At 40.4% G+C, this 26,055-nt stretch overlaps 1 protein-coding gene across 5 annotated transcripts in view; it reads left to right on the top strand.

Moving 5' to 3' along the window:
* APC (APC regulator of Wnt signaling pathway) overlaps nucleotides 1–26,055 on the top strand; it is a 122,749-nt gene that overhangs the window by 32,022 nt on the left and 64,672 nt on the right. For 4 of the 5 annotated variants that reach the window (XM_089492244.1, XM_089492252.1, XM_089492260.1 and 1 more), the window contains 3 exons: nucleotides 3,568–3,720; nucleotides 14,701–14,785; nucleotides 16,385–16,586. In XM_089492244.1, the coding sequence (XP_089348370.1) occupies nucleotides 3,586–3,720; nucleotides 14,701–14,785; nucleotides 16,385–16,586 (422 nt within the window). In that variant the 5' untranslated portion in view covers nucleotides 3,568–3,585. The remainder of the gene's footprint in view (nucleotides 1–3,567; nucleotides 3,721–14,700; nucleotides 14,786–16,384; nucleotides 16,587–26,055) is intronic. The other variant, XM_089492267.1, reaches the window with a different exon arrangement.

The raw sequence follows: 26,055 nt of genomic DNA, 5'->3' as shown, positions 1-26,055 counted from the left end.
GTTTTGCAGTGTTTTAAACTGGCTGGGAGAAGATATTGAAATGAGCTTTATTAATAGTACATAAATGTGAAATTTATATAGTTTGGACTATCAGTTAAATCCTGCTACTTCAGTTAAACTTGTCCAAAATTTGGGTTCCAACTAATTTTGTTGTTGTAGTGTGTCTCCAAGTAATTTTTGATTCATGGTGACCCTAAGGTGAACCTATTATCAAATTTTGCAGACGACACCAAATTAGAAGGACTAGCTAATATACCAGAGGACAGGATCAAAATTCAAAATGACCTTAATAGATTAGCAAGCTGGGCCAAAGCTAACAAAATGAATTTCAACACTGAGAAATGTAAGGTACTGCACTTAAGGCAAAATAATAATAATAATAATAATAATAATAATAGTATGAAATGCGTAGATATTGGGGAGGGGGTGGCTTGACAAGACTACATGTGAAAGGGATCAAGGAGTTCTAGTAGACCACAAGTTGAACATGAATCAACAGTGGGCTACGGCTGCTTTGATCAAGCCTCATCTGGAATACTGTGTTCAGTTCTGGGCACCACAATTCAAAAAGGATGTTGACAAATTGGAGCATGTCTAGAGGAGGGCGACCAAAATGGTGAAGGGTCTGGAAACCATGCTCTATGAGGAAAGACTTATGTAAAATTATTCTATTATAGGGTTTTCTTGGCAAGTTTCTTCAAAGGAATTTCGCCATTACCATCTTCTAAAGCTGAGCAAATGTGACTTGCCCATGGCACCCAGTGGGTTTTTATGCTCGAGTGAGGAATTGAACCCTTATCTCCAGAGTACTAGTCCAACACCCAAAGCACTACATCACACTGGCGCTCTCCAGCTAATATACCTCCTTTATTAATATTCTTCATGTGTACATTCTGTTTATCTGATACCATATTCTACCAGCATAATGCTTCTGTGAATATAATTACTGTTGAAGGAAACCTGACTTTTGGATAACTAAGGCACTCATTAAAATAATAAAGTCATCAAAGGGATAGTTTAGGGAGCTGCTCTGTATTCTTTGCAGAGGGGTATAGTTTAAACGAACCATTTGAGCATGTTATTGAAGGGCTTGGGTTTTTGTTTCGTTTTGTTTTTGTTTTTTTGAAAGAAAGTGATGTGGATGGTGAGAAATGAATTACTAGCCTAGACTGAAGAAATGTTTAGCTATGTTTGGCAATTAAAATTGAAAAATGAGCTGTACTATACACTCACATTTCTAGATATCTCACTTGATCTTTTGGCTCAACGCAGCTTTGAAACAAGTAACAAAATATAGTATGGAAGAATATATATTAAAATGTAATGATAGAAATAAAATTGCTAGTTAATAAATATTTTCAGTTGCTTACTATAGCTAAAAACTATTCTGTTAGGGGCAATAACAACTATAAAACATCCTTTATAACAGTAGGATAGTTAATACTAATCCAAGTTTTAAAAGGTAGAGCTACTAAAACTAAAAGAAGTGTGCCATTATTTTCTTGAAGAGCTCATTCTGCAGAATCAAGTTGAAAAGACTCTTCTTACACAGTTGATGTGAACTATCACTGTTATGACATGGAATAAAGCTATTAACACTTTAGCAGGGCAGCGTGACTCATGTGAGAAGGTCCCAGCTTAGATACTGAGTAAACCCAACATTGTACATTGGGCCCAAAGCTACCTGTATAGTTGTTGTAAAGCTGGCTTCTTTTCTTACCTTCCCAACTGTGTTGTATTGTTCCCCATTGCATTGAATTGGTCTGTATCAGCTTGAAGTTTGTACTGTTTTCAAGGTCAGCTCTATATAGAGCACCTTTGAACGACTGATCATTGCAGTTCTGAGCTGTATAGTGCAAGAGCTGGAATTATGTAGCCCATGTGCAATATGTGGTCCTTTGGGCCTTTTTTGTAGCCATGTCTGGAAATTTTGTGGGGCAAAGCCTGCTCTTTCCTTAAAAGAAGACACACGAGCATACTTATCTTCCCCCTCCCCCTTCCTGTGCAGGGTTCACAAATGACTTTCAGCTCCTTTTCGTTTTGTTTGTTTGGGCTTCTTAATGGGGTGATAAAAGCACAATGAGTTCTTGGGAAATTAGCCTCCATACCTTGCCCACTCCTGCTCTAGCAGAACATGGACTAGGGTCACAGAAATTCTTGTTGACCAGAAATTAAGCAACATAATTCTTTGTTGAATGGAATGTAGCAAACAACTTTCATTCACAAATCTATTCACCCAAAATGAACTTGTTAAAAACATTTACAGTGCTCTCTTCTTATCCACAGGCTTGCCACCCGTGGATTTGAGCTTCCGCAGCCAGCAAGCCCCAATTGTTTGTAATGGAAGTGCTTTTACTGTGTCATGCACATGCTGCACTGCCATAGAAAACAATGAGACTTAAAGGCCCGTGTTTTTTGTTATCTGTGGAGCAGTCCGGAATGGATCTCTGTGAATACAAAGGGACAACTGCATTCTGTCAACTAATGTCTACACCCTTGAAGGGTTCCACATCCCTAGTCTAGAAAACCTCTTATGCCTATGATCCCATTCACTTGTTATTCAATTTGGCCTTTTCATTACAGAAGCAGAGGAATGCAGAGGAGCACAAGTCCCCACAACATGGGAAGTGATGCATCTGCGAAGGACAGATTACTGTTCACATGGAAATTTTCTATGTGAGCAAGATCCCTGATTTTCTAGGGTTCTTGCTCACATGCAGATGCTCCATGTGAACAGAAACCCTCTCATCTGCATATTTGTCATTTTCCATGTGAAAAAAACAATGACAGAGGGAAGCAGGACTTTAATGCTCTTCTCTGATCATCTGAACCATGGTGAGTAGCAAATGAATAGGGTTTACAAGCGTGAGAGGTTTTCTAGGTTGGGGAGGGAGACTCTCGCCCTCCAGATGTTGTTCATCCAGCTTCAGTTATTACAGACAGTTGCCCAACTAGCTGGGGCATATAGGAACTGGAGTATAACAGCATCTGGAGTACAGCATGTGCCTCCCTATTCTAGACATTTGAGATATGCTGAGGTCAAGCAGTGGGACTTCATTCTCGGAAGTAATCTTCTGCCTAACATCCTAACATAATTTGGGGAGTTGGTGCTCCAAAGCTTTAGTTTTTGAAAACGAGATTCAGACATGCTACTTATCTTCCTGGCAATGCATTTAGTAAAACCTGAAGCCATAAAATCCTGCATTCTGGATGTTAGTATTGTCTGGAATGAGAGGGTATTTGTTTTAAATTCTGAATCAGAAGGATGAAAATCTGATAAAACAACAACAACAATAGGGCACTGCTCCAGTTGAAATTAACATTACTTAGAAATTACTAGTAGAAAATATTTTTCATGATAATTTTTTAAAGTCTGATTATATGTTCTGGTAAAATAAAATATGATTATTCAGAAAAAATGTTTGTGTGAGATACAAATTCACCATATTGAATTCTTTAGTTGGAAAATAGAATAATATTTTTAGTTAAAATTCTCTCATACCTCAACACATTTCTTGGAACAGATTAATCAGATCAAAACAAATATTTATTCTTTATTTGCATTAGGTCCTGGGGTAGCCCAGAATGGCTGCAGTGTCATATGATCAGTTGTTAAAACAAGTAGAAGCATTAAAAATGGAGAACTCAAATCTTCGACAAGAACTGGAAGATAATTCAAATCATCTTACAAAACTGGAAACTGAAGCATCTAACATGAAGGTATAAATATCATTTGAGTTTGGTAGTTCTTGAGGTTGGTAACCCAAATCGCACAGAACAGCGTGTGGTTATCCAAACCTGTGCAGTTTGGATCATTGCCTCACAGAATCCTATGTATTCAAGGGTTTCAGGTTTGCAGTAAGACTATACAATAAATGTGGTTATTGTCTCACAAGATAACAAAGTGCTTGTATATAATGCTGATGGAGTGTACACTAAATCCCTATTCACATATTAAGGCAATATGTTGAAAGAACATGTGAAAAGGAAAGTGTGGTAGCTTCCCCCCCTCAGGCTCCAGTTCATAGAGAACAACCATCTTGCATAAAAGAGCTTTCACTACATGGGGTGCAGCCCACAGGATTGTCAACCTTGCATTGTGATCAGTCTGTGTGTAGGGAAGCTCTTGTGTACACATTGTTGTCTTTCCCTGTTAGAACAGAACTGGAGATGCGTGTGTGCTAGTGCACTCTCCTCTTCACCCGTGTATTCATTATATTTCTTGAATTTCTTGTGTATGATATTTATTCATGTGCTGTAATTTCTCAAGAAATGTCTCAAGATCTGGCAGATTTGCTGATCTGTGGTGGGAAACAGCTCTATTGTCTTAACAGCTAGACTTCACTTGATCATTATTCATATGGTTTGGCCTTGTGTGATTTAACCAACCAAGTGTGTGTGCATGTGTGTAATTTGTGATTCTGGTGTGGGAAAGAATTGTAAGAGGGGGAATTGCAATATATCTCCCAACTCTCTTCCTTGTTTAGGGAAAAGACAGGTAGAAATGGTGACCTTACAAAGTTTTATCTAGTCTGGTTTCTCCTCCTGCCTCCATATAATAATAATAAATATAATAAAACTTTTATGTGTATACCGCTTTTCCTTCCAATCAAAGTGGTTTTACATCATTAAAACTCTATGATCCAAGTCATAGTACAATATATCAGCAATGCATGCAATTTCAAAAATAGAATCAGAAATTTTTAAAAAAGATATATAACAGCAGTCGGGCATTAGGTAAAAAAGTTCATCCATCCGTTAGGGACCAACTTTACAAATCGGGAGGGTATGCCATCCAGAAGAGATAGGTTTTTAGGGCCTTCTTGAAGGATTCCAATGTCAAGGTAAGTCGAATATCTTCCGGAAGCGCGTTCCAGTGGGTTGGAGCTGTTGCAGAATAGGCTCTTTGATGTGTTACTGCCAATCTTACTTTTGGCCATTCAAGGACATATTTCCCTGTTGTTCTGAGGGTGCGGGGCGGATTATGTAGGGAGAGGCGCTCCCTCAAGTAACTCAGGCCTAAGCAATGTAGGGCTGTATTATAATAATAATAATAATAATAATAATAATAATAATAATAATAATAAATTTTATTTTTACCCTGCCTCTCCCATCGGATCGAGGCGGCTTACAGTCTCCAATGAAAAGTAGCTCCTTAAGTTGTCTACTGACTCATGTTGTCATGACACCATTATATACACACAGTAGGGATGATCTATAGGTAACGACCAACACTTTGTATTGCGCCCGGAAGCTAATTGGCAGCCAGTGTAAAGATTTCAGTACAGGTGTAATATGGTCGGTTCTAGAAGTTCCCGCGACCAATCTGGCTGCAGCATTTTGAACTAATTGAAGCTTCCGGACTTGGTACAAAGGTAGCCCCATGTAGAGCGCATTACAGAAATCCAAACGAGAGGTTACCAGTGCATGTACTATCGTTTCAAGGTCCTTTTGATCCAGAGAGGGACACAGTTGGCATATCAGCCGAAGCTGGTACCAAGCACTCCTGGCCATCGCATCAACTTGAGATGATAACTGTAACGATGAGTCCAGGAGTACTCCCAAACTGCGAACTTGGTCCTTTAGGGGGAGCGTAACCCCGTCCAGGACTGGTTGGCAAATTTCCCTGTCTAGGTTTGGGGCACCTATCACGAGTACCTCTGTTTTCTCCGGATTCAACCTGAGTTTGTTTTCCCTCATCCAGCCCAGGTATAGTTGTATAGTGACAGCAGTGGCAGCTCTTCATCACTCCAGGGGAGTGATGGCTGGGGAGGCAGGCAGGTAGGCAGGCAGATGTATCCTGTTAGTGGAATAGTGTGCTTGGAATCTCCATTGCTACTTAAGTGAAGAAAATGGAAATGCTGATAGTGTTATTTTACAGCGCTTTATAAATAAAGGTTAATAATAATATTCTGTACCTTGCCTTGTAGCTTTTAAAGTAAGCTACTTAAAGTTGTTGGTTATATTTCTGCCATACTGAATACTTTGTGTATGTGAAACTTGTTTGTACATAGCCAAAGGAGATAGGAGTTTTTCACTGATATATTTTACTATCTATTATTATTATTATTATTATTATTATTATTATTATTATTATTATGTTACTGCTTCTGTGTTATTTATAAACCACATTTTATCCAAGGAATATTAGTGTGAGAAACAGTAAATGTAACACTAAATGGTAATACAATGGCAATGTGCAGTAAAACTTAGAATGCAATAAAAATAGTATTAAAAAGCAGTAAAATAACAAAAAAATATTTCTAGGTACTGATATTTTGTTCTTTTTGGTATAAAAAACATTGGCTTGAGCAAAAATTCTGTAAATGTTTTAAATGCAATATGCTAAATCAAGTTGGTTGGATAATCAGGTAAGCACATTTTTATCATGAATAAAAACACTTATTACTCGCACAATTTTAAGACGTTCAATTTCTCTCTGAACAAACTAAGATACTTGATATGACAAGATGCTTATACAAGTGGTTGTTGTTAACTGTAGAACATGACAGAAGTGAAATACAGTAGTGTATACGTGTATGTGCAATGTGCCTTCAAGTCACCTGTCAACTTAAGGAGATGACATGAATTTCATAGGGTTTTTTTAGGAAAAGAATACTAAGAGGTGATTTCATCAGGAAATACAGCCTACAGTACCAGGTATTTGTTGGTGCTTTTCCATCTAGGTACTAACTAGGGCTTAGCTTCCAAGATCAAAGATGATCTGGTGCCATTAGAGTATTTAGGCCCATGAAATATAGTAATACAAAATAAATATAACTGTTGGGGAGATATAAAAAGGAAAGCAGGTGGGAAGAACATTCTGATTTATTTCCAGACTTTCTTTCAGTCCCTGGCTTTCCAAGGTGACAACTGTCATATGTCTTATTGACTTCAGTCTTTTCATACTTGAGAAACAGAAAGACCTATCCTTATTTAACTCTTAGGTACAAAGCTGTAAATCTTGTGTTTTTTAAAGAAAAAAATAGATCTGTTGATGTAAGAATATCATAGTCTTCTAAGCTGAATGCAAGGAAGCCACAAGAGATCTCTTCTTGGATTGATTCACAACCTCTTGTACTGGTCTGTTTTTCTCCCCCTAACAGTAACATAAGCGTCATACCTGTACATTATGGTACTAGCTAAATGTCAGAACAGAGATTCAAGCAGGCCATTATAATTGTGTATGAAAGGTAAATAGGAATTATTTTAAATCAATAGCAACATTTTATCATAAGGAACATACTATAATTAGGCTTTGACACTGGCCTTCATAAGTCCCTTGCAAGAATGATGAGTAACCAGCGGGGTTTTTTCTTACGTTGAGGCTGCAGAGGTGATTAAGGGTCATTCCTACAGTTTCATGATGATCTTCACATGCTTCCTAGCTTTAATGTTGTGAAGAAGACTGGGTGTGCTTTGACAGTTATGGAGCCAAGATACCCAGAGCTCCTTAACCATGTGGGGCTGAATCAGCTTTCAGGCACCCACTGGTAAATTGACATGTAGAGGGGAGCTGCTCACTGGTGAAGAATTGAGTGCCAAAGGTCCATATTGGTGACTTCTTCTTCCACCTACTTCCCTCTGGAAAAAGAAATACTGTGACACTTCATCTGCCACTCAGTAGAAGTGATGAGGCTCCTGCTAATGAGTACTGGCTAATATATTCCTGGCCTGCTTTTCCTTCTGGGAAGATTTCCCAGGATCACTTTGGTTTCTTTGTTCTCTTGTACAGAGATTCCATTTGCTGCCAAATTAACAGAGTAGGAGAAAGCCTGGAGACCACATTTCTGTAGTCAATAGCAAAGCCAGAAAAATAACTATAGAACCATGCTTATTGTAAGTACTGGTTCAGCATAAGCGAGTACAGTGGACCCTTGCCTTATGTGGGGATCCATTCTGGAGGCCCCCCCCCCCCGGCGTAAGGCGAATTCTGCCAATGCTCGAGCCCCATTCATTTGAATGGGGCTTGTGCGCGCGGCAGAGTGGGTGCGCCATGGGCACGCCACAGGCGTGTGCCTCATTCATCTGAATGGGACGTGGCACCCCTTGCGCCCTGCGCACTCCCCGCAGCTTGAGTGCGTGTGCTCAAAGCCATGTATAGCGTGGGCGCACTGTACATCCAAGCCAGCTCTGCATATGGAATAAAATGGAGTATAAAATAATTGTGGTCTCAGTTACTTGTGCATGCAAAACATTTGTGGAAAAGAAATATTTCAATTCTCTTCTCAAACATTTGGGCAAGTCACACTCTCTCAGCCTCAGAGGATGCCAGTGGCAAACCCTCTCTGAAGTAATTTGCTAAGAAAACCCTATGATAAGGCTGCTATAAGTCAAAAATGACTTGGAGACTCACAACAACAATAACAACACTATCTAATCAGGACCTGGAAATGAGATAAGAATTACCAGCAAAATGACATTAGCATCTCAGCACACTTGCATCCACCATGGTATGTAGAAAATGGATGATCATCCTCTAGTTTCAGCATACTGTACAAAATGGTATCACCATATGGGTGCTTAGTCACCCTGTCAAAATGTCAGTGTCCAGCAGTAAGCTTTCATATGACACATCAGACCCAGAGTATAGCTCTCTGAAACACAAGGAGGGGCTAAAGTATGGGCAGTAAATCAAAGTTTATTCAATTTGATGTATTTATTTAATCTTTAGTTCAGAATTAATGTAATGAATTCAGGTCCCAGTAATAAATAATGTTGTATTTAGTTATATATTAAATATAATATTTAATGAAATGAAAATAATTTTATGAAATAAAAATAATGTAATGAAATAAATATATATTTTTTAAAATGCAGCCCTCAACAAACTCCAAATTTACTGCTAGTATCAGTACAATCGCCAGCTTGTGATTTAGTGTAAAATTCTGAAAAGCTAAGTGCATTGGGTACTAAGTGCATTGAGACTATCATACTTTGGATATATCATGAGAAGACATGACTCACTAGAAAACACAATAATACATGGCAATGCAGAAGGCAGTAGGAAACGATGAATAGATTTAGTCATGGAAGCCACAGCCCAGAGTCTGCAAGGCCTTAGCAGGGCTGTTGATGATAGGGTGACGTGGTTGTCTCTCATAAGGTCAGCATAAGTCGAAGTTGACTTGACAGCAGTTAACAACAAGTATGTTGAGCTGAGTACACCTGTTAAATTCTTCTCAGATCTTTCTGTTAGGCAGGCAAAAACCTTTAAAGCAGGGATGTTTTATAGCAAACATCCACATTCTGCTTATGTGTCAGTGTGATGCAGATGAAAAGCTATACAAATTTAGTATGTTTTGAACAAAAGTGGTTTTTGCCCATTGTTCCTGCTTTCAGATTTTGTCCCCACTCCAACCCTGCTTTTGCAGTTCAAGTGAATAAAATCCTGTGAGCTAGTACACAAGGATTGTGGGAGGAACAGCACTTACAGCAATGCTGATATATTGCTGCTAAGGTTTATACAAAGGTGAGCAGGTTTACCAGATCCAGAAGCCATTATCATCCTGCCCTGGACCTTGGAAGGCAGTATGTGGGCCCTCTCAGGGCCCCTGCACCTGCTGTTTTTTTTTCCTCTGTGAAAAATGGCCAGGAGATAGTTGAGATTCCAAATATTCTTTCTTTAAGGGTATTGAGCAGGTTTTTTTTAAAAAAAAAAGTCCATTTGAAGCCTTTAAAATACTGGGGCACAAAATAGCCTTTAAAGAGTTACTGTTCCCCATCAAGTTTCTAGAAACACATTTTCATACAGGGGAGATAATGGGGCCCAATAGGGCCTGTCAAGCCACCTGCACAGTCAGTGACCTCCCACTTTGCTGACAGTTTGGGTTTTTTGAGGCTGAGAGAGTGTGACTTGTCCAAGGTCACCAGTGGGTTTCCATAGCCAAACAGATATTAGAACCCTTGGTCTCCAGAGTTGTAGTCAACATTCCACCCAGTACACCATGCTGTCAATACCTCTCTTTCTCAGTCCACATTCGCTTTCTAATTGTGTCCCCCCTTCTGGATCTGTACAGAGTTATTTCTTCATTTAACCATTGTAGTGAATCCTTAAAATTTGTTATAGCAGAAGGCAGTTTCTCAATCACATGCCCCCGAAAGGCCTGTTCTAGTGATTAGGCTGCCCTCTCACATGGAGACAAGCTGCTGGGAGAATGGAGGACATCCCTGAGAACTAAATGCAGACATCTTCTATGGTGAGCATTCACAGAGTGTAAATGTATGTTAGTCTGCATATTCAAAAGAAGAAAAAAATACTAAAAGTTCAGTGTTTTTCTGGTTCTGTACAACAGCGAAGATAACCAAATGAAGAGGAGAAAAGTAAAGAGAAATTTATGTGAATTACCTTCTTAAGCCTTTGAGGATTTTTTTTACTCTGGGACCTATGTGCTTGCATCCTGAAAATGGTTAAGTGCTGGCATCCCAGAAAAGCAAGCAAATTCGCTAATGCTTATCACACACATAGCACAACAAGGGGTTAAAAGCACATTACTTAGGCAATAAAGTGGGTAGAAAGTGAATTTGGGTTTCAGATTGATGAGGACAAATCCCATTGCTAGCTTGGCAATAACTTTTTTGCGTATGCTCCAAACTGTCATTTCCACAAGTGCACACACACACATGCTCCAGAGAGGGAAGGGAAACTGGGGAGGAAAATCCTCTTTGCCCCAGAAGCTGTTTCAGAGCAAGGCAGGCTGAGGTTTCCCTTTGCAAGCTCCCATAAAACCACACACAAACACACGCACGCACATACACAGACACACACTAGAGAGAAAGAGGATGGGGCTGGTCCATAAACCTGCCTGATTTCAGCAAGGGCTGAAATTCCCAGATGCCCTCCTTTTCCAAGACATTTTCTCCATTTCTCCCTCCTGTACAGGAGGAATTCCAAAACGTCATCTCCATCTGCCTTCTCCCACCAGTTGTTCCTTGCTGCAGGAGAAGACCAGGCATGCAAGGGAAAGAGGAGTGTGTGTGTATGTGTGGTTTTCTGGGAAGGAATCATGGGAAATCTAGGAACAGGGAGAATCGGGGACATGGTTTTCAGACTGCTGCAATTATCTGAAGAGAGCGAATTCGTGAATGAACTGGACATGAAGACGTATTTTTGCAAAAACGCTTATTCCTCGATTCACCTCACTTTCTTTCTGGATTCTGAGCAGTTTGTGCAAAGCACCATCTGAAAAGCAATTGCAAAATTGTTCCGAATGCCCTGGATGACCCTGCATTGTAACCAGTTTAACCTTCCAATTTTCCCCATGTGAAAAAGTCCTGAGAGTTTATAAAATCCCAGAAAAAAGGTCAGAATATGTTGTCCCAAGTTTTCTCCATTCTTTTTGCTGCACAGCCAAAAACCGAGTTAAGATTCCAAGTTATAACTGAAAGAGTGCTTTCATTTCCACTACTTTATGATGTGTCTTGTGTGTGAACAATAATTTTACTTTTAGAACATAAAGATTTCTTTGAAAAAAAATTGATTCTGATACGTATGCTTTGGTTTTCTATTTTCCTTCTAGAAACAGAAAATACATGTAAGATTTTTTTTCTTTTTGTACCCTGTAAAAGCATTAAGACACATCCATTGAGCAAGTATTTCTTGAAAAAGAGTCAAAGTAACTGGGAAGGGGGTTTCTGTAGCTGCTCTTGCATTAAGGAAATTGCTGAAGGGTATTATTTTTAATTGTTTATGATTTCATTGTGTCTGTTGTATCTAAAAGAGATGAGCAGAACAATAAGTTTTTATACTGTGGAATTTTGCCTTATAGCCATGTCTTTGAGTTTGCTTTAGTTATTGATTGAGCTTCTATAATAGAAAACCTTGCAGATCCCTTATCTATCTGCCTACTTCTATATAGGCCATTGAGCATTAAGAGCCTCAACAACTGCTGTTTGTTATGTTCAGTGTGATTATCTTAGATTGCTTGATCTGTGATTCACTTTAATACAAATTTTGTATATTTAGTTTTATACTAAATATAAATGTGATCCTGGACTTATTTGGGAGTCAATTTTAATATTTAGTGCTTACAGAAGTATTTATACCCCACCTTTGACATTTCTATATTTTGTTGTGTTTCAGCCAGGAACTGAAATAGATTTAATTGGCATTGTTACCACTTGATGTAGACAAGTTCCTCAATACTTGGAAGGTGCAAAATATTTTTGTAGCACAAATGTTAAACATGCAAAAACAAACTGGGACTTGATAGTTGCATGAGTATTCCCCTTCCCACTCCACCCCTATCAGTACTTGGCAGAAGCACCTTCCGCAGCAACTGCAGGTGTGAGTAGTCTTGGGTGAGACAGCTTTGCTGCAATTTTGTATATTATTTTCCGGCGAAATTGTTCCAGTGCTGTTCCATTGGATGGGAATGTTAGTGAACAGCCACTGTCAAGCCTTGCCACAAATTCTTGATCAGTTTGAGGTTTGAGCTTAGACCGGTCCATTCTAAGACATTAAATGTTCTTGTTCTTAATCACTCTGCGGATACCTTGGCAGTGCATTTAGGATTATGATCCTACTAAAAAGTAAATCTCTACCCTAGTCCCAGGTCCCTTACAGACTGAAACAGTTTTTTCTCTATTACCCTGTAATTGGCTATATCCATCCTGCCAAGGAAGAGGATTTCTACAGTATTATATTGTTGTTGTGCCTGTAAGTCATTTCTTATAGCAACCCTGAGGTGAACCTATCACAGAGTTTTCTTGGCAAGATTTGTTCAGAGGAAGTTTGTCTTTGCCTTCCTCTGAGGCTGAGAGAGTATGACTGTCCCACAACATTATGTTATGATGTTGTCCTACAACATACAGCGTGCCCGCGTCATACGCGGGCACGCTCAAGCCGCGGGGCACACACAGGGCAGAAGGGGCGTGCGCGTCCCATTCAATTGAATGGGCGCACGCGCCCATTGCGCCCCCCACGCCGCCGCACTGCTGCGCCGCCGTGCACGAGCCCCATTGTTTCCAATGGGGCTTGAGCATAGGCGGAATTCGCCTTACGCGGAGGGATCCGGAACGGATCCCCGCGTAAGGCGAGGGCCGACTAATTATTCTAAAATCATACTTTACTGTAGGGACACTGTTCTTGGGGAAATGAAAACTGTGGCAAAGCCAAAAAAAAAAAAAATCAGATTTGATCTCATAAGGTGAGAATACCTTTCCCCTTGTGTTGTTGTTTCTTTCACGTGCCTTTTTGCAAAAACTAAAGCAGTTATATTATGGCTTTGTTTCAGCAGTGGCTTGCTTCCTGCCACTATTGTATAGCCCTGTTTCATGCAGCATTCGAACGGTAGATGTCCCATGGCACGTTTCTCTCATCTCAGCAGCCGATCTCTTCAGCTCCTTCAGAGTTACCATTGTCCTCTTGGTTGCTATTTAAACTAATGCCCTTCTTACCTGGTCACTGAAGGTTGTTTTTTTTTAATAATTTCTTAATGGAAAATGTTGTAACATACAAACATCCAAAACAAACATCCCAACATATTAAAATACATCACAATTATACAAAGCTCTAATCACATTTAAATACATTTAAATATTCTTTCATACTCCTCCAATAATAAGTTTTATTCTTCTTTCTTCTCTTCACTCTTCTTCTTTCTTCGTCTACTCCTCTTCCCTTCTCCTTCTCCTCTTCTTTCTTCTACTTCCTATCACAGCATCTCTCCTTAACCTTCCACCTCTATAATCCCTCTCCAATCCCTTCTCCTCCTTCCTCCTGGTCACTGAGTTTTGGTAGATGGCTCTTCTCTGTGCTGAGTCACAGTTAAAGCCATATTTTTCCATTTTATAGTACTGGATTTATTGGGCTCCAGAGGATGTTACTAGTTGGGATATTTTGGATTTTTTAACTGACTCATGATTGGTATCACAGCTTTATCCCAGACTTGTCTTCATTTCATCTTTTTCTTCATTATGCTGTTTGTGTTCTCCAGCAGACAGATGTATTTAATTTGACATTGGCGGGGGACTGGAATTGCACTCATGACATTAGTGATTTCTGGGGACAATAAATAGGTTACACCAGAGTTTATCTAGTTGTGTTACAGGAAGAGAAGTAAATACCTATGTGGACAACGATGTGTCAGTGTGTTATTGTTTATTTAACTTTTGTGCTACAATAAAAATATTTTGTATTTCCACAGTTTTGGCTATTTTGTGTACAATTTCAGTTAAATCCTTTTCAATTCCAGAGAACACAACCAAATGTAGAAAAGTCCAAAAGAAGGTGAATACTTCTGTAAGACACTTTACTAGGATATTTCTGCATTCTTATGGGGCAGTGTGGGAAATTACAGAAATTATTGGTGTAAATCTCTCTTTTCTGTTTATAATCGGTGTAAGTAATACTGAAACCTTCTTTAAATTGTTTTGTTGTTGTTGAATCTTTAATTCTAAATTTGTTTACTAAAGTGCAGTATCGGTTTTACCAAAGACAATTTATTTTAGGGGGGTATACAGTTCAGTTTATTAAAAATGGTAAGAGTCTGGTGGGTCTCTTGGACTAGAAGTTAAAAAAAAAAACCTAACCAAACAGAGGCTGGATGGCCATCTGCCAGGGAAGCTTTGCTTGAGAGTTGCTGCATGGCAGGGGGTTGGACTGGATGGCCATTGTGGTCTCTTCCAATTCAATGATTCTAAGCCTTTAATCTCATTTTGGCATGTTTCCTTGATAGTACTATGTTCTTTATGTTGTAGGAGGTGCTGAAGCAGCTGCAAGGAAGTATTGAAGATGAGGCAATGGCATCTTCTGGTCAGATAGATTTGCTGGAACGTCTTAAAGGTAAATTTGAAAAACATATTTAAACAAAATTTGCCCATCTAATATAATAATATAGTAGTAATAATAATATTTATTTATACCCCGCTCTTCAGCCAAGGCTATCAGAGCGGCTTACAATGTGACACCAAGGATGGCCAGTGGGTTGGGCATATGGACTATCTCCTACTTATCTGCCAAGAGTGCAGCTGTCATCAGAAATCCTGGTGACACTACTGGAAAACATGATTATAAGGCGTGTCCATCTTGTTTCCTGAGAGAATCATATTTGCCAATGGCACATATTTTCTGCTCATTTTCCATGAGGAAATGCTATTACTTTTGGGGTGGCAGAAACTTTGGCCCGGTACAGACTTGCAAAAAATGTTGTCCTGTTGGCAGGGTGAGGGCTGAGCGTTCCCACCCTCTCCGTGCTGCCTGGGCGCCATCTTGGTACGTACCTGTTCAGATGGTGTACGCCATGATGACATCCCTTTGGGGCAGCGCCCAAACGGCGCTGTACCAAAGGGGCATGATCAAGCCGCCTGGCAGCAGCTATGGTGCTCCTTCACAAGCACAAAAAGGAGCTGGAAAAAACCGCCTCCTTTTTGTGCTCTGCAGAGGCCACTCGATAGCGTGATTTAAATTCAAGCAGTCATGGTGTTAAAGGTTAAATATCCCTTATCTGAAGTTCAAAATCCCCCAAAATCCAAAACTACATACCTGTACAGTTGGCCCTGTATATTCACAGATTCAGCCAACCACTGTTCTAAAATATTCCCACACACTTCAAAAAGCAAACCTTGATTTTTCCATTTTATATAAGTACAACATTTTACTGTGCCATTGTATATACAGTAGAGTCTCGATTATCTGTCCTTTTCTTGGACTCTCCGGATTATCCAACATTTTCAGCTATCCGACTATCAGCCTGCCCGTTTATGTCGGATAATCGAGACTCTTCTGTAATGGGACTTGAGTAGCCACTGATTTGGGTATCAACAGGGAGTTCTGGAACCAAACTCCAGCAGATGCCAAAGGCCCACTGTACTATATTTGTGAGGCTGGAGACAAACACAGGGATCTGTGAAATGGTGGGAGGTGTGGATTTGTACCAAGCACTGTGGTTAGATTCCCACCATTTTACAGATCCTCAGTCTGTCTCCAGTCTCATGATCTCTTTGTTATGTATACACAAATACAGGTATTCTAGAAACCAGGAAAAAAATCCAAAATACAGAACACTTCTGCTCCTAAGTATTTTGGATAAGGGATACTCAACCTGTACCTCTTTTATAAGTTCTTTTCCTGAGCAGAAAGTAATAAAGCATCTTATCACATCTTGATTAAAATTTGAAAGAATTGTGAGGAATCTGATCAGAGAGCATACAGGAGTTAAAGAGCACAGATATCCAATTCGCTGTCTCAGTCTTACATTAATAATAACCACGACTAGTCCTGATTTATTTGTATAACATTTTGCTTTAGCATTTATTAGGTCTTTTGTCACCCATTTCTTCTGTTTATTACAGGGAGGAATAATTGTGTAAGAAATTAAAGTATAAAAGAACGTTTTGCTAATATGTGTTAGACTTAACTGATCCACTCTCTGTTTCTATTCAGAATTAAACTTGGACAGCAATAATTTTCCTGGAGTGAAGTTAAGGCCAAAGCTATCTATGCGTTCATGTGGAAGCAGGGAAGGATCGGTCTCTAGTCGATCAGGAGAATGCAGTCCTGTTCCAATGGGATCATATCCCAGAAGAGGCTTTATGAATGGAAGCAGAGAAAGCACTGGTTATTTAGAAGAATTAGAGAAAGAGAGGTAACTTTTCCCCCACTAGATGTTTTATACATCAGACTAAGAAACTTCAAGGAAACATACAGCACTCAGATTTTAAAGGGGTTTTCTACTTCTTTTTCAGGGAGTGAGAAGGACAAAATGTTTAAGGGTATGCTCAAAAAATGAAATATGCTCAAGAAAATCTGAGTAATAATTTTATTTCCAAAAATCTGGGAATGTATGTTTAAACTAAAGTTACATTTATGAACCTCTATACAGAAACCAGTTTAGATACATGGCAGAAAATATATGAGCCTCAGTTGTGCTCATTGATCTTACTGTAGAAGAAAACCCAAACCATGTAAGAGCCACTGCTAGGTGAATTTGCATGTGATAGAAATAGTATTCAGTTGCAAACTTGTATCTTTCCTCTACTGGTGGTTGCAGAGATGTGACTAAAGCAGAATTTGCCTCTTTTTTCCGATAATCTGTTGTGCCAGAAATCTAGAATCACTGTTGTTTAACAGACTTTGGAATTTGAAAGTTAATATATAAATATAATTAGTTTAAATAAGAACATTTAGAAATATGCTTATGTATATGCTTTATAGCTGTCAGTTAATTATTCTATTCTTAACTTCAAATATCAAGTGTTTTGACCAAAGGTAAGCATGTGTGAACAGAAGACACTTCTGTGCATGTGTGATGGGACATGAATCAGTTTCCCCATGGCTCTAACCTTGTTTCCCCAATTTTACAAATACATGCATACATATAAAACCAGATGGCACACTACTATGTGGAAGGTGCTCTGATTCTCAGGGCAGTCTTTTCTGATATTTATGACTGTTAAAGGAAGATGTAGGGAATCAAACATGACTTGGTGCATTCTTTACTTGCACACAGGGATCTTAGGAACGTCACAAAATGATAACTTGGGGTAGAGCTTATGATGAATCTTGTAGGTAGTACATTTACATAATGCAGGCATGCTGTACAAAGAAGTCATAACTATGATAGTATTACAAGAGAAAGCACAACACTAGATTGCAGTAACTTGGGGCTGGGGGGGTAAAGAAAAGGACCAGAAAGCACTGTTTCCTGGGCTAGGGGAAAGAGTTAAAGAACACTAGAAGAAAAGAAATGTAGGCAGTGATGAGCATTTAAAAAATAGTTGTTACAATCCCCCCTCTTCCACCAGCAGCTCCTCCTAGGATCCTTTGCACTATTGGGATCATAAGCAAGTCCCTTTCTAAACTTTTTCTCTAGTTCCAATTCATAATAAGAAAGATGCTGATGTTTTACAACATAATGAGTGCATTAAGTTGGGTATATATAATTATCTTAGCACTGTAATCATGTTGTAAACCCCATTTGTCCTTAAGGGAAATCAGGCATACATGGAGTATTTTATTCTCACAACAATGCTAGACTGACAGACAAGACATTTTTCTAAGGTCAGCCAGTGAGCTGAATGGCGAAGTGGGAATCTGAATCTAGACCACCCTATCTGTTCTGTCCCCTTTGATGCATTGTCTCCAAATGTTCACCTTAATTGCATGTTTCTGGAACAACAGAGACATCAATATTTGGTAACTAAAATAGTTCATTGCTGCATTTTTATGAATACACCTCGTTCTTGTGTTGATAGTAATGTGTATTTTTTTTAAAAAAAATCTGGATTAGTGCCTTCCAGTGTTGCTTTCATTTGTCATACTAGCAGTTATTTTGACCAACAATAGATTTTTTGTGGTACCCAAAAAATTGCAATACAAATGCCAGTACTAGGTTGTTGCAACATTTGTAACAGCCACTGCACAGTACATAGATGTTCAGATTCATCCTGTCTGAACCTTTCTCTCATTCCACATGATGGAAGTAGCTAAAAGAGTGTAACACCACCTTTCATAGTCATCTTTGTTTGGTATCACATTATGTCTAAGATTATTTAAAACCCTCTAGAGTGATTTGCCCCTTTAGGACAGACATAGGTAAAATATGGCCCATGGGCTTCATGTAGCCACTCCTCCCCCACTGGTGTTTTTGTGGCCCTAAACAGAATCCCATACTGACCTTTCTCTGGCCCAGAATGTAATAATAATAAATAATAATATGATTTATTTGTATACCGCTTTTCCTACGATCAAAGCGGTTTACAGCATACATATGCATATACAACAACAAAGCAAGTAACAAAGTTCAATACAACCATAACAGTAATGCAAAATACAATATTACAATAATACAGATAAAACACAGTTAATAAAAATAAAAAACCCATAGTACTAGCTGATACATGGATACACATACATCCAATATCCAACTCTCCCCCCCCCCCTCAGCACACAACACAGTAGCAGAGAAGGATACAAACAATCAATCACTACAACTGTACAGCTAGCAGGAACCCAACCCATCTACCTCCAAGATGTTACACAACTGCGCAGTTGCGCAGACGCTGAGATATTAATGTCCGTAGGTGGCATCTCTGGGACGGTGCGCAGTTGCGCAAGCAGATACCCGAGCCCAGAGAGCCGCCCGGCCGTAGCAGCAGCCCCAACCACACAGTCCTTGGAGGAAAAAGGGGGCGGGACCTCCAATGATGGCATTGGCCCACCCTTCTCTCCCCCTCAGAGGCCAAGATGGAGTTGGATGCCTTCGGGGAGGGCGCAGTTCCTTTAAGGGAGGCCTGGTGGCATTGGCCCACCCTTCTCTCCCCCTCAGAGGCCAAGATGGAGTTGGATGCCTTCGGGGAGGGCGCAGTTCCTTTAAGGGAGGCCTGGTGGCATTGGCCCACCCTTCTCTCCCCCTCAGAGGCCAAGATGGAGTTGGATGCCTTCGGGGAGGGCGCAGTTCCTTTAAGGGAGGCCTGGTGGCATTGGCCCACCCTTCTCTCCCCCTCAGAGGCCAAGATGGAGTTGGATGCCTTCAGGGAGGGCGCAGTTCCTTTAAGGGAGGCCTGGTGGCATTGGCCCACCCTTCTCTCCCCCTCAGAGGCCAAGATGGAGTTGGATGCCTTCGGGGAAGGCGCAGTTCCTTTAAGGGTGAATTGCTGCTGCTAGAACCAGTAGGAGCCCTAAGATCCTCAGGAGAAGGCTTTTTCTTGGTCCCACCACCATCCCAGGCTTGCTTGGTGAGGACAAGAGAGAGCCTTCTCGGTGGCTCTCCCACCCTGTGGAACTCCCTTCCGCAGGAGGCTAGACTGGCCTCCTCCCTGCTGGCCTTTCACCGGCAGGTAAAAACATTTTTATGCAGGCAGGCTTTTTTAAAATCATGCAAGGCTGGTCTTATTTGGGGGGTTGTTTTAGATTATGTTTTTAAACTTTTGAATGTTTTAAATTTTAACAGTGTTGTGTTTTAATTAGGTTATTTTAATTGTCTTTTAAAATTTTGTTTTAATGTGTTTTTATATTGTGAGCCACCTTGGGTCCCTTTTTGGGAGAAAGGCGGCATAGAAATAAAATAAATAAATATCTAAATAAATAAGATAAAACAATTGACCTTTTAAATAATTAATAAAGGTACGAGAATGAGAAATGGACTTCCAGACACTTTGGGTTTTTTGTATTGTTTTCTTTTGTTTAATTTTTAGATAGTCCATGCAGCCCCTAGTAGGACTGGACCTTGTGTAGTTACCTACCTTGCTTTAGAACAAGTAAAAAATAATTAATCCATATGTTGAACCCACAAGTTATAGAATAACATCAAAATAACAGATGCTTCAAATAGTTTTGTTTACAGAGATAGTCCAGACTGAGTCTAACTTGCATTGGTGTTATTCTGAAGATGATCAGTTGGTGTTTTTCCCCCCAGTCTTCAATTTATTCCTTATTTCTATGTCTTCACCTATGAGTAATTAAAATTCACAAATACTAATTCTTTTGTAGCATTCTGTTATCTGTACTGTTTTATAAGATGATAGTAAACTAGAGCTGAAGAATTCCCTCAGGCTGGATGGCTGCATTTGACCTCTAGGACCTGTGGAGGCTGAGTTGCTTGCAACACTGCTGCTGCCGCCAAAAAATTTGGTAGTAACTCTTGACAGAAATTTGGCAGAAATTTGCCAGTGTCTGCTCTGCATTAGGGAGGTAGAGCCCTGTGAAACCATAGTACAGAATGTCTCATGATTTCCAGAAGACAGGAAGTGATGTTTCCTGTCTGAGACAAGGAAGCTGGGGATAGGAAGTAAGTGGAGACTTGGTCTTGGCAGTAGTAACAGAGTTGGAATGAATATTTAGATTTAATCAGATGTATTGTTCAAGTAGGGGAAGAATGGGTTTTGACAGTGGCAGTGGAGGTATGCAGTAGGGTTGAAAAGTAGGCAGGTTCTTTATGAAAACACTATCTATATAGGTGTCTACAAAACTCACCCCAAAATGCAGAAGGGATTCATAATGGAATCATAAAGGAAATAATTTGTATTTGTCACTTATATCCTTAAAAATAAATAAAGAGATGCCTCTTTTAATACTTCAACGAGTTCCAATCCTTTTATAACTTTGTCTGAAATGAATGCTGGAGGCTGAACTTTGAAAAAATGGAAAACATTCAGTATGGCCTAAAAGTGTTTATTGGTTGAACAGATTCATCAAGAGGCAATTTCACTGAGCAAAAGTTTTTTTTTAATGATAAGGAACTATGGTACTCCCGCTTATCATATGGTATAAAAATAAGACAATTATTTTCAAACCCATTTCCACATCTCATGCCCAGAAGCTATATTTGTAACTAGTTACTGAGTTTGAAAAGATAGCCACAATGTTTTTTAAAAAAAATTCCATGACAGTATGGGATTATAAAGCAATGGATGGCCATATTCAAATTTTACTAATTTGTTTTGCACATTATGAAGGATTTATTAATGAAGGTGTTGATGGGCAGAGAACATAGAAACTCAAAGAGGAGTATCTCTTAACTTACTTATCTCAGCATTTACTCACTGTCTGGCACACACTTAGTATTTAATAACTGTTCCATATAATACTTCATATTCTATCACCTTTCTTTTAAATACCAACTTCTAGCTATGAAAACCATCAGGGAGGTATCAGCAGGCTCGGGAGAATCTAAAAATGTGCAGAACTAAACAAAATAAGGGGGGATAGATAGAGCAACACTCCCTTCAACAGCTCAGTGAGGACTGAGTATCCAAAGGCAGGCTGAGTTTGGGATGTTAGGAACTGGGGTAGGGAAAAGGGGAGAGTGGGGGGATAATAGAATGGAGTATTGTGGGAAAAGACATGGTGGACTCCAAACTGCAGTATTTTATTGCAACTCCCATTCTATCCTCATATAGAGGCTTTGAGTAAACAAATGAGGTTCCCTACCCACCAGCAAATCTTCTTTCTGGTTCTTCTGTTCCAGAATTCTGGCAGAATTGGGATATGGATACATTGTTACAGACTTAATCATTTTACCTAGTTGGTTAGTTAAAAGAAGCTATGATATTTGGTTGGGAGCAGTACTTGCTGAGACAAAAGATAAAGGTCCTTCCTACAGCAAAGACTCTCATTATAGCAGCAGGAAGAATAAACGCAGAATTCTCCGGTCTAGTCATCAGATCACTCTTTCCGTTTCAAAACAATATTTCGTTCCAAACCAGCCAGCAAGAAAAGTGCTGCTTCCCGGTACATTTCCTCATGTGAAACCAGAGAAGGGCCAGTCTTTCACATAGCATCCTGAATTAACAACAGCATGAGGGGGGTTGCTTTACACATGTCTAGGACAAAAACACAGGATTTCCTGACAGTCAACACCTATTGAAATTCAGGGCCATAAACTCAGTCCCAGCAACGGATATCTGCTTGGGCATTTCCTTGGTATTTTTCATACATTTCAAAAGAAAAGAAAAAAATCTGAGATTTGAGTAATCTGAATCTGAACCATCCTAATACCTCTATGAATGAATAACATTTCAAGATTAAAATCAGAATCTATAATTTTCTTGCAGGCAGAATTCCTGGCCTTTAACAGTCTTGCAGATATACCTGCACATTCAGGAAATCCCACTAGAAATAATTCCAGATAGCATGGCACTGAAAAGTCTGTGAAGAGGCAAGGGGCTGCATGAATGACATTGCTTGACAGATTGCCCAGGATGTTCTCAAGATGCCCCTGACTTGTGCAGCAAATCCTGATGGGCATTCATCTTGCAAGGAAGCCAAGTAGATTCTTAATCCTCAGATATTCAAGCCTTTGATATAAAATTAGAGCCCTATCAGTGCTATGTAGAAAAACTGCAGTTTGGAAGTTTTTCTTGAGATTCCCTTGCCAAGCCAGAACAAATGCCTGTTAGGAAGGATCGAATTAGGGGAATTTAATTAGCTCAAATTTACGAGAGGCGTGTCCTAACAACGCACGCAGCGGATCGGGTCCCTATGTGTATACTAGAGGTCATCTAGTCCAACCCCAAGAAACAGACTCCAATGCCAATGAGTTGCAATTAAAATATAAACATTTATTAAAGCCACACAACAAAAGGGATCACACACACACACATTCAGTGCTAAAGTAAGAGAGGGGGAGAGTTTGGGAGTAAAGGAGAAAGGATAGAGGCACCATTGAAATAGTTACCTTAGGAGTCTTCTCCAAGCGATGGATGTGAGGGATGTTGGAAGGTGGACACAGCCACAGGGAACAGGGGAAGCAAGCAGCGACTGCGGTGACTAGGAGCTAAGTTCCAGCGGGCTAAGCTAACAAGAGGCCCGAAAGAGACAGTGGGCTTGGGCTTGCCCAAGTGATTTCAGCAGGGCGCAGTGTCCAAGAGATCTCCAGAGCAGTTGCTCAACAGAGTTTGAGGTTTGGAACTTCAGCTCACAAGCCCAAAGGAGGGCCGAAATCTAGGTCCTATTTATACTGCGAAACGTGTCCTCTGGCTATAGCTACCTGCGGAACAAAGGTCTTGATGGCTATCTATTGACTAAGTCTAAAGCTAAACAATGGATACACAAAAAGGGTCTGCCACTTCTTTGGGAGAAGATCACTATCTAGATGGCTGAGTACTGTATTTTCTGATGTATAAGAGGACTTTTCAACTCTGGAAAATCTTCTCAAAAGTCAGGGGTCGTCTTATGCACCAGATACAGATAGATAATCTTGGGCTTTTTATTTTCTTGATGCCATGAGTAGAGTACATTATGCCACAAAACCCGCCCCTTTCCTTTTGGCCGAGAGTCTGGCAAAATTGCAGAAGCTGACCCCACCATCCCCGCTCTGCCTCTTCTTCTTCACACAAAAAGGGAAGCGCTGGACTACAATTCCCAAGAAGCCTTGCGCACCACAAATAGTACAGCAGAGGATGAGGCTGCCTGGGCTGGGCGGGGGGAGGGGTCTACTTTGGTAGGTGCCTTAAAAAACATCAGGGTATCAGCTGAGAATGGCGGTGGACCTACCGGGCACCTCCCTCCCTCCCTCGCTTCTTCCTTTCCTCAGCAAGTCTCGCCTCTTTGTCTCCTCCATTCCCCTCAGGTCCTCCTTCAAATGGGGCTCCTGAGGGAGTTTGCTGGGAATGTTCTCAGAGAGGGATTGCGAGAGAGGGGTTAGTGGAGGCTCGAAATGATGATATATATATTGAAGTGGTCCCCAAACTGTGCTTTTTAAAGAGGTTTTGGACTTCAGCTCCCAGAAGCCGAAGCTATTGGCTAACATGGCTGAGGCTTCTGGGAGCTGGAGTCCAAAATCTCTTAAAGGGAACAGTTTGGGATACTATAATATTATATATCAGTGGTCCCCAAACTGGTCTGTTCAAGAGATTTTGGACTTCATCTCCCAGAATCCCATACTATTAGCCAACATGGCTGAGGCTTCTTTTAAAGGGCATAGTTTGGGGAGAACCACTGATATACTGGAACTGGGTTAAGGCTCTTAAGGCAGTGCTTTCCAAACGTTGGTCCTCCAAGGGCTTGGGACTTCAGCTCCCAGAGGCCCCAGCTAACCTAGCAAACAGTCAGGAATTCAGGGAGAGGAAGCCCAAAATATCTAGAGCCCAAAGTTTGGGAAATATTGCTATAGGCCACAATGCTACCCAACCTATGCTTTCAAAGGGGATTTTGGACTTCAGCTCCCAGAATCCCAGGCTATTGGTCAACATGGCTGATGCTTCTGGGAGATGAGGTCCAACATCTCTTCAAGGGCACAGTCTGGGGACCACTGCATATGACAAAGGATAACCTCTTGGGTTCTTCAGTACAGGTCTTTTAAGGATTAGAATCATAGAGTTGGAAGAGACCCCAAGGGCCATCCAGTCCAACCCCCTTCTGCCATGCAGGAACTCTCAATCAAAGCATCCCCGACAGATGGCCATCCAGCCTCTGTTTGAAGCCTTCCAAGGAAGGAGGCTCCACTACACTCCAAGGGAGTTTGTTCCACTGTCGAACAGCCCTTACTGTCAGGAAGTTCCTCCTAATGTTGAGGTGGAATCTCTGTTCCTGGAGCTTGCATCCATTGCTCTGGGTCCTAGTCTCTGGAGCAGCAGAAAACAATTCAGTTCCCTCCTCAGTATGACATCCCTTCAAGTATTTAAACAGGCTATCATATCACCTCTTAACCTTCTCTTCTCCAGGCTAAACATCCCCAGCTCCCTAAGCCATTCCTCATAGGGCATGGTTTCCAGACCCTTCACCATTTCAGTCGCCCTCCTTTGGACACGCTCCAGTTTTTCAATGTCCTTTTTGAACTGTAGTGCCCAGAACTGGACATAATACTAATTAAAAAATTAATTAAAAAAAAACCCAAAGATACACTTCGCACAATTCCTTTTGCTTCAGGGACTCAGTGGTTCCACAGTATTTTATCCTCTCAGCATTCCTGTCAGGTAGGTCAGGCTGGTGCAATGGCTTGAGTGTTGGACTATGGTTCAAAACACACTGCAGAAATAATCCACTTTGAGACCACTTTGACGGCCCTGGCTCAGTGCTGGCTAAGTGACAGTTTTCCTGCTAAGCACCTGCATGTCATAACCATTTGAATTAAAATTACTACCATATTGAAATCAAATCTGATTTTTTAAAAATTTTATTTGGTGTGCGTTGGAAGAGGGGTAGCCTTATATGGCGAGTATATCACAAACTCTGTATTTTAACTGGAAAAGTTGGGGGTCGTCTTATACGCCCAGTCATCTTACAGGCCGGAAAATACGGTACTTAATGCCATCAATAGGTGAGGCAACTTCTTTTGTCCTCATTCTCTCAGGTTGCCAGGAAAACTGGAATGGCAACTCCCAGAACTGGTTTCTGTAAGGTTTAAATCTACCTTTTGCTATGACCAGGTCCAGCAAGGCTGCTTGGCTATGTGGTCAGCTCGCCTTTGGGATAATGGTGGCTGCAATGGGGTCAGTCAGGGGTCATGATTTTTGATTGCTTGGCACCCAAAATTTATATAAATCCAAACTCGATAACATGCCCTACAGGAGCCTTGACAAAATGGAATCCTGTGTATATTCCCACTAATTCCACTCTCACCCATTTAGAAGATGAGAAGGGACTTTGACAAATGTGGTATCCAATGGCCCAGA

The sequence above is a fragment of the Sceloporus occidentalis genome, unplaced genomic scaffold (assembly GCF_023333645.1).
Source record: "Sceloporus occidentalis isolate IW3139 unplaced genomic scaffold, rSceOcc1.0.p SCAF_1, whole genome shotgun sequence".
Lineage (NCBI taxonomy): Eukaryota > Metazoa > Chordata > Lepidosauria > Squamata > Phrynosomatidae > Sceloporus > Sceloporus occidentalis.
The sequence above is the reverse complement of the archived record's forward strand: the minus strand, read 5'-3'. Positions and strand labels throughout refer to the sequence as shown.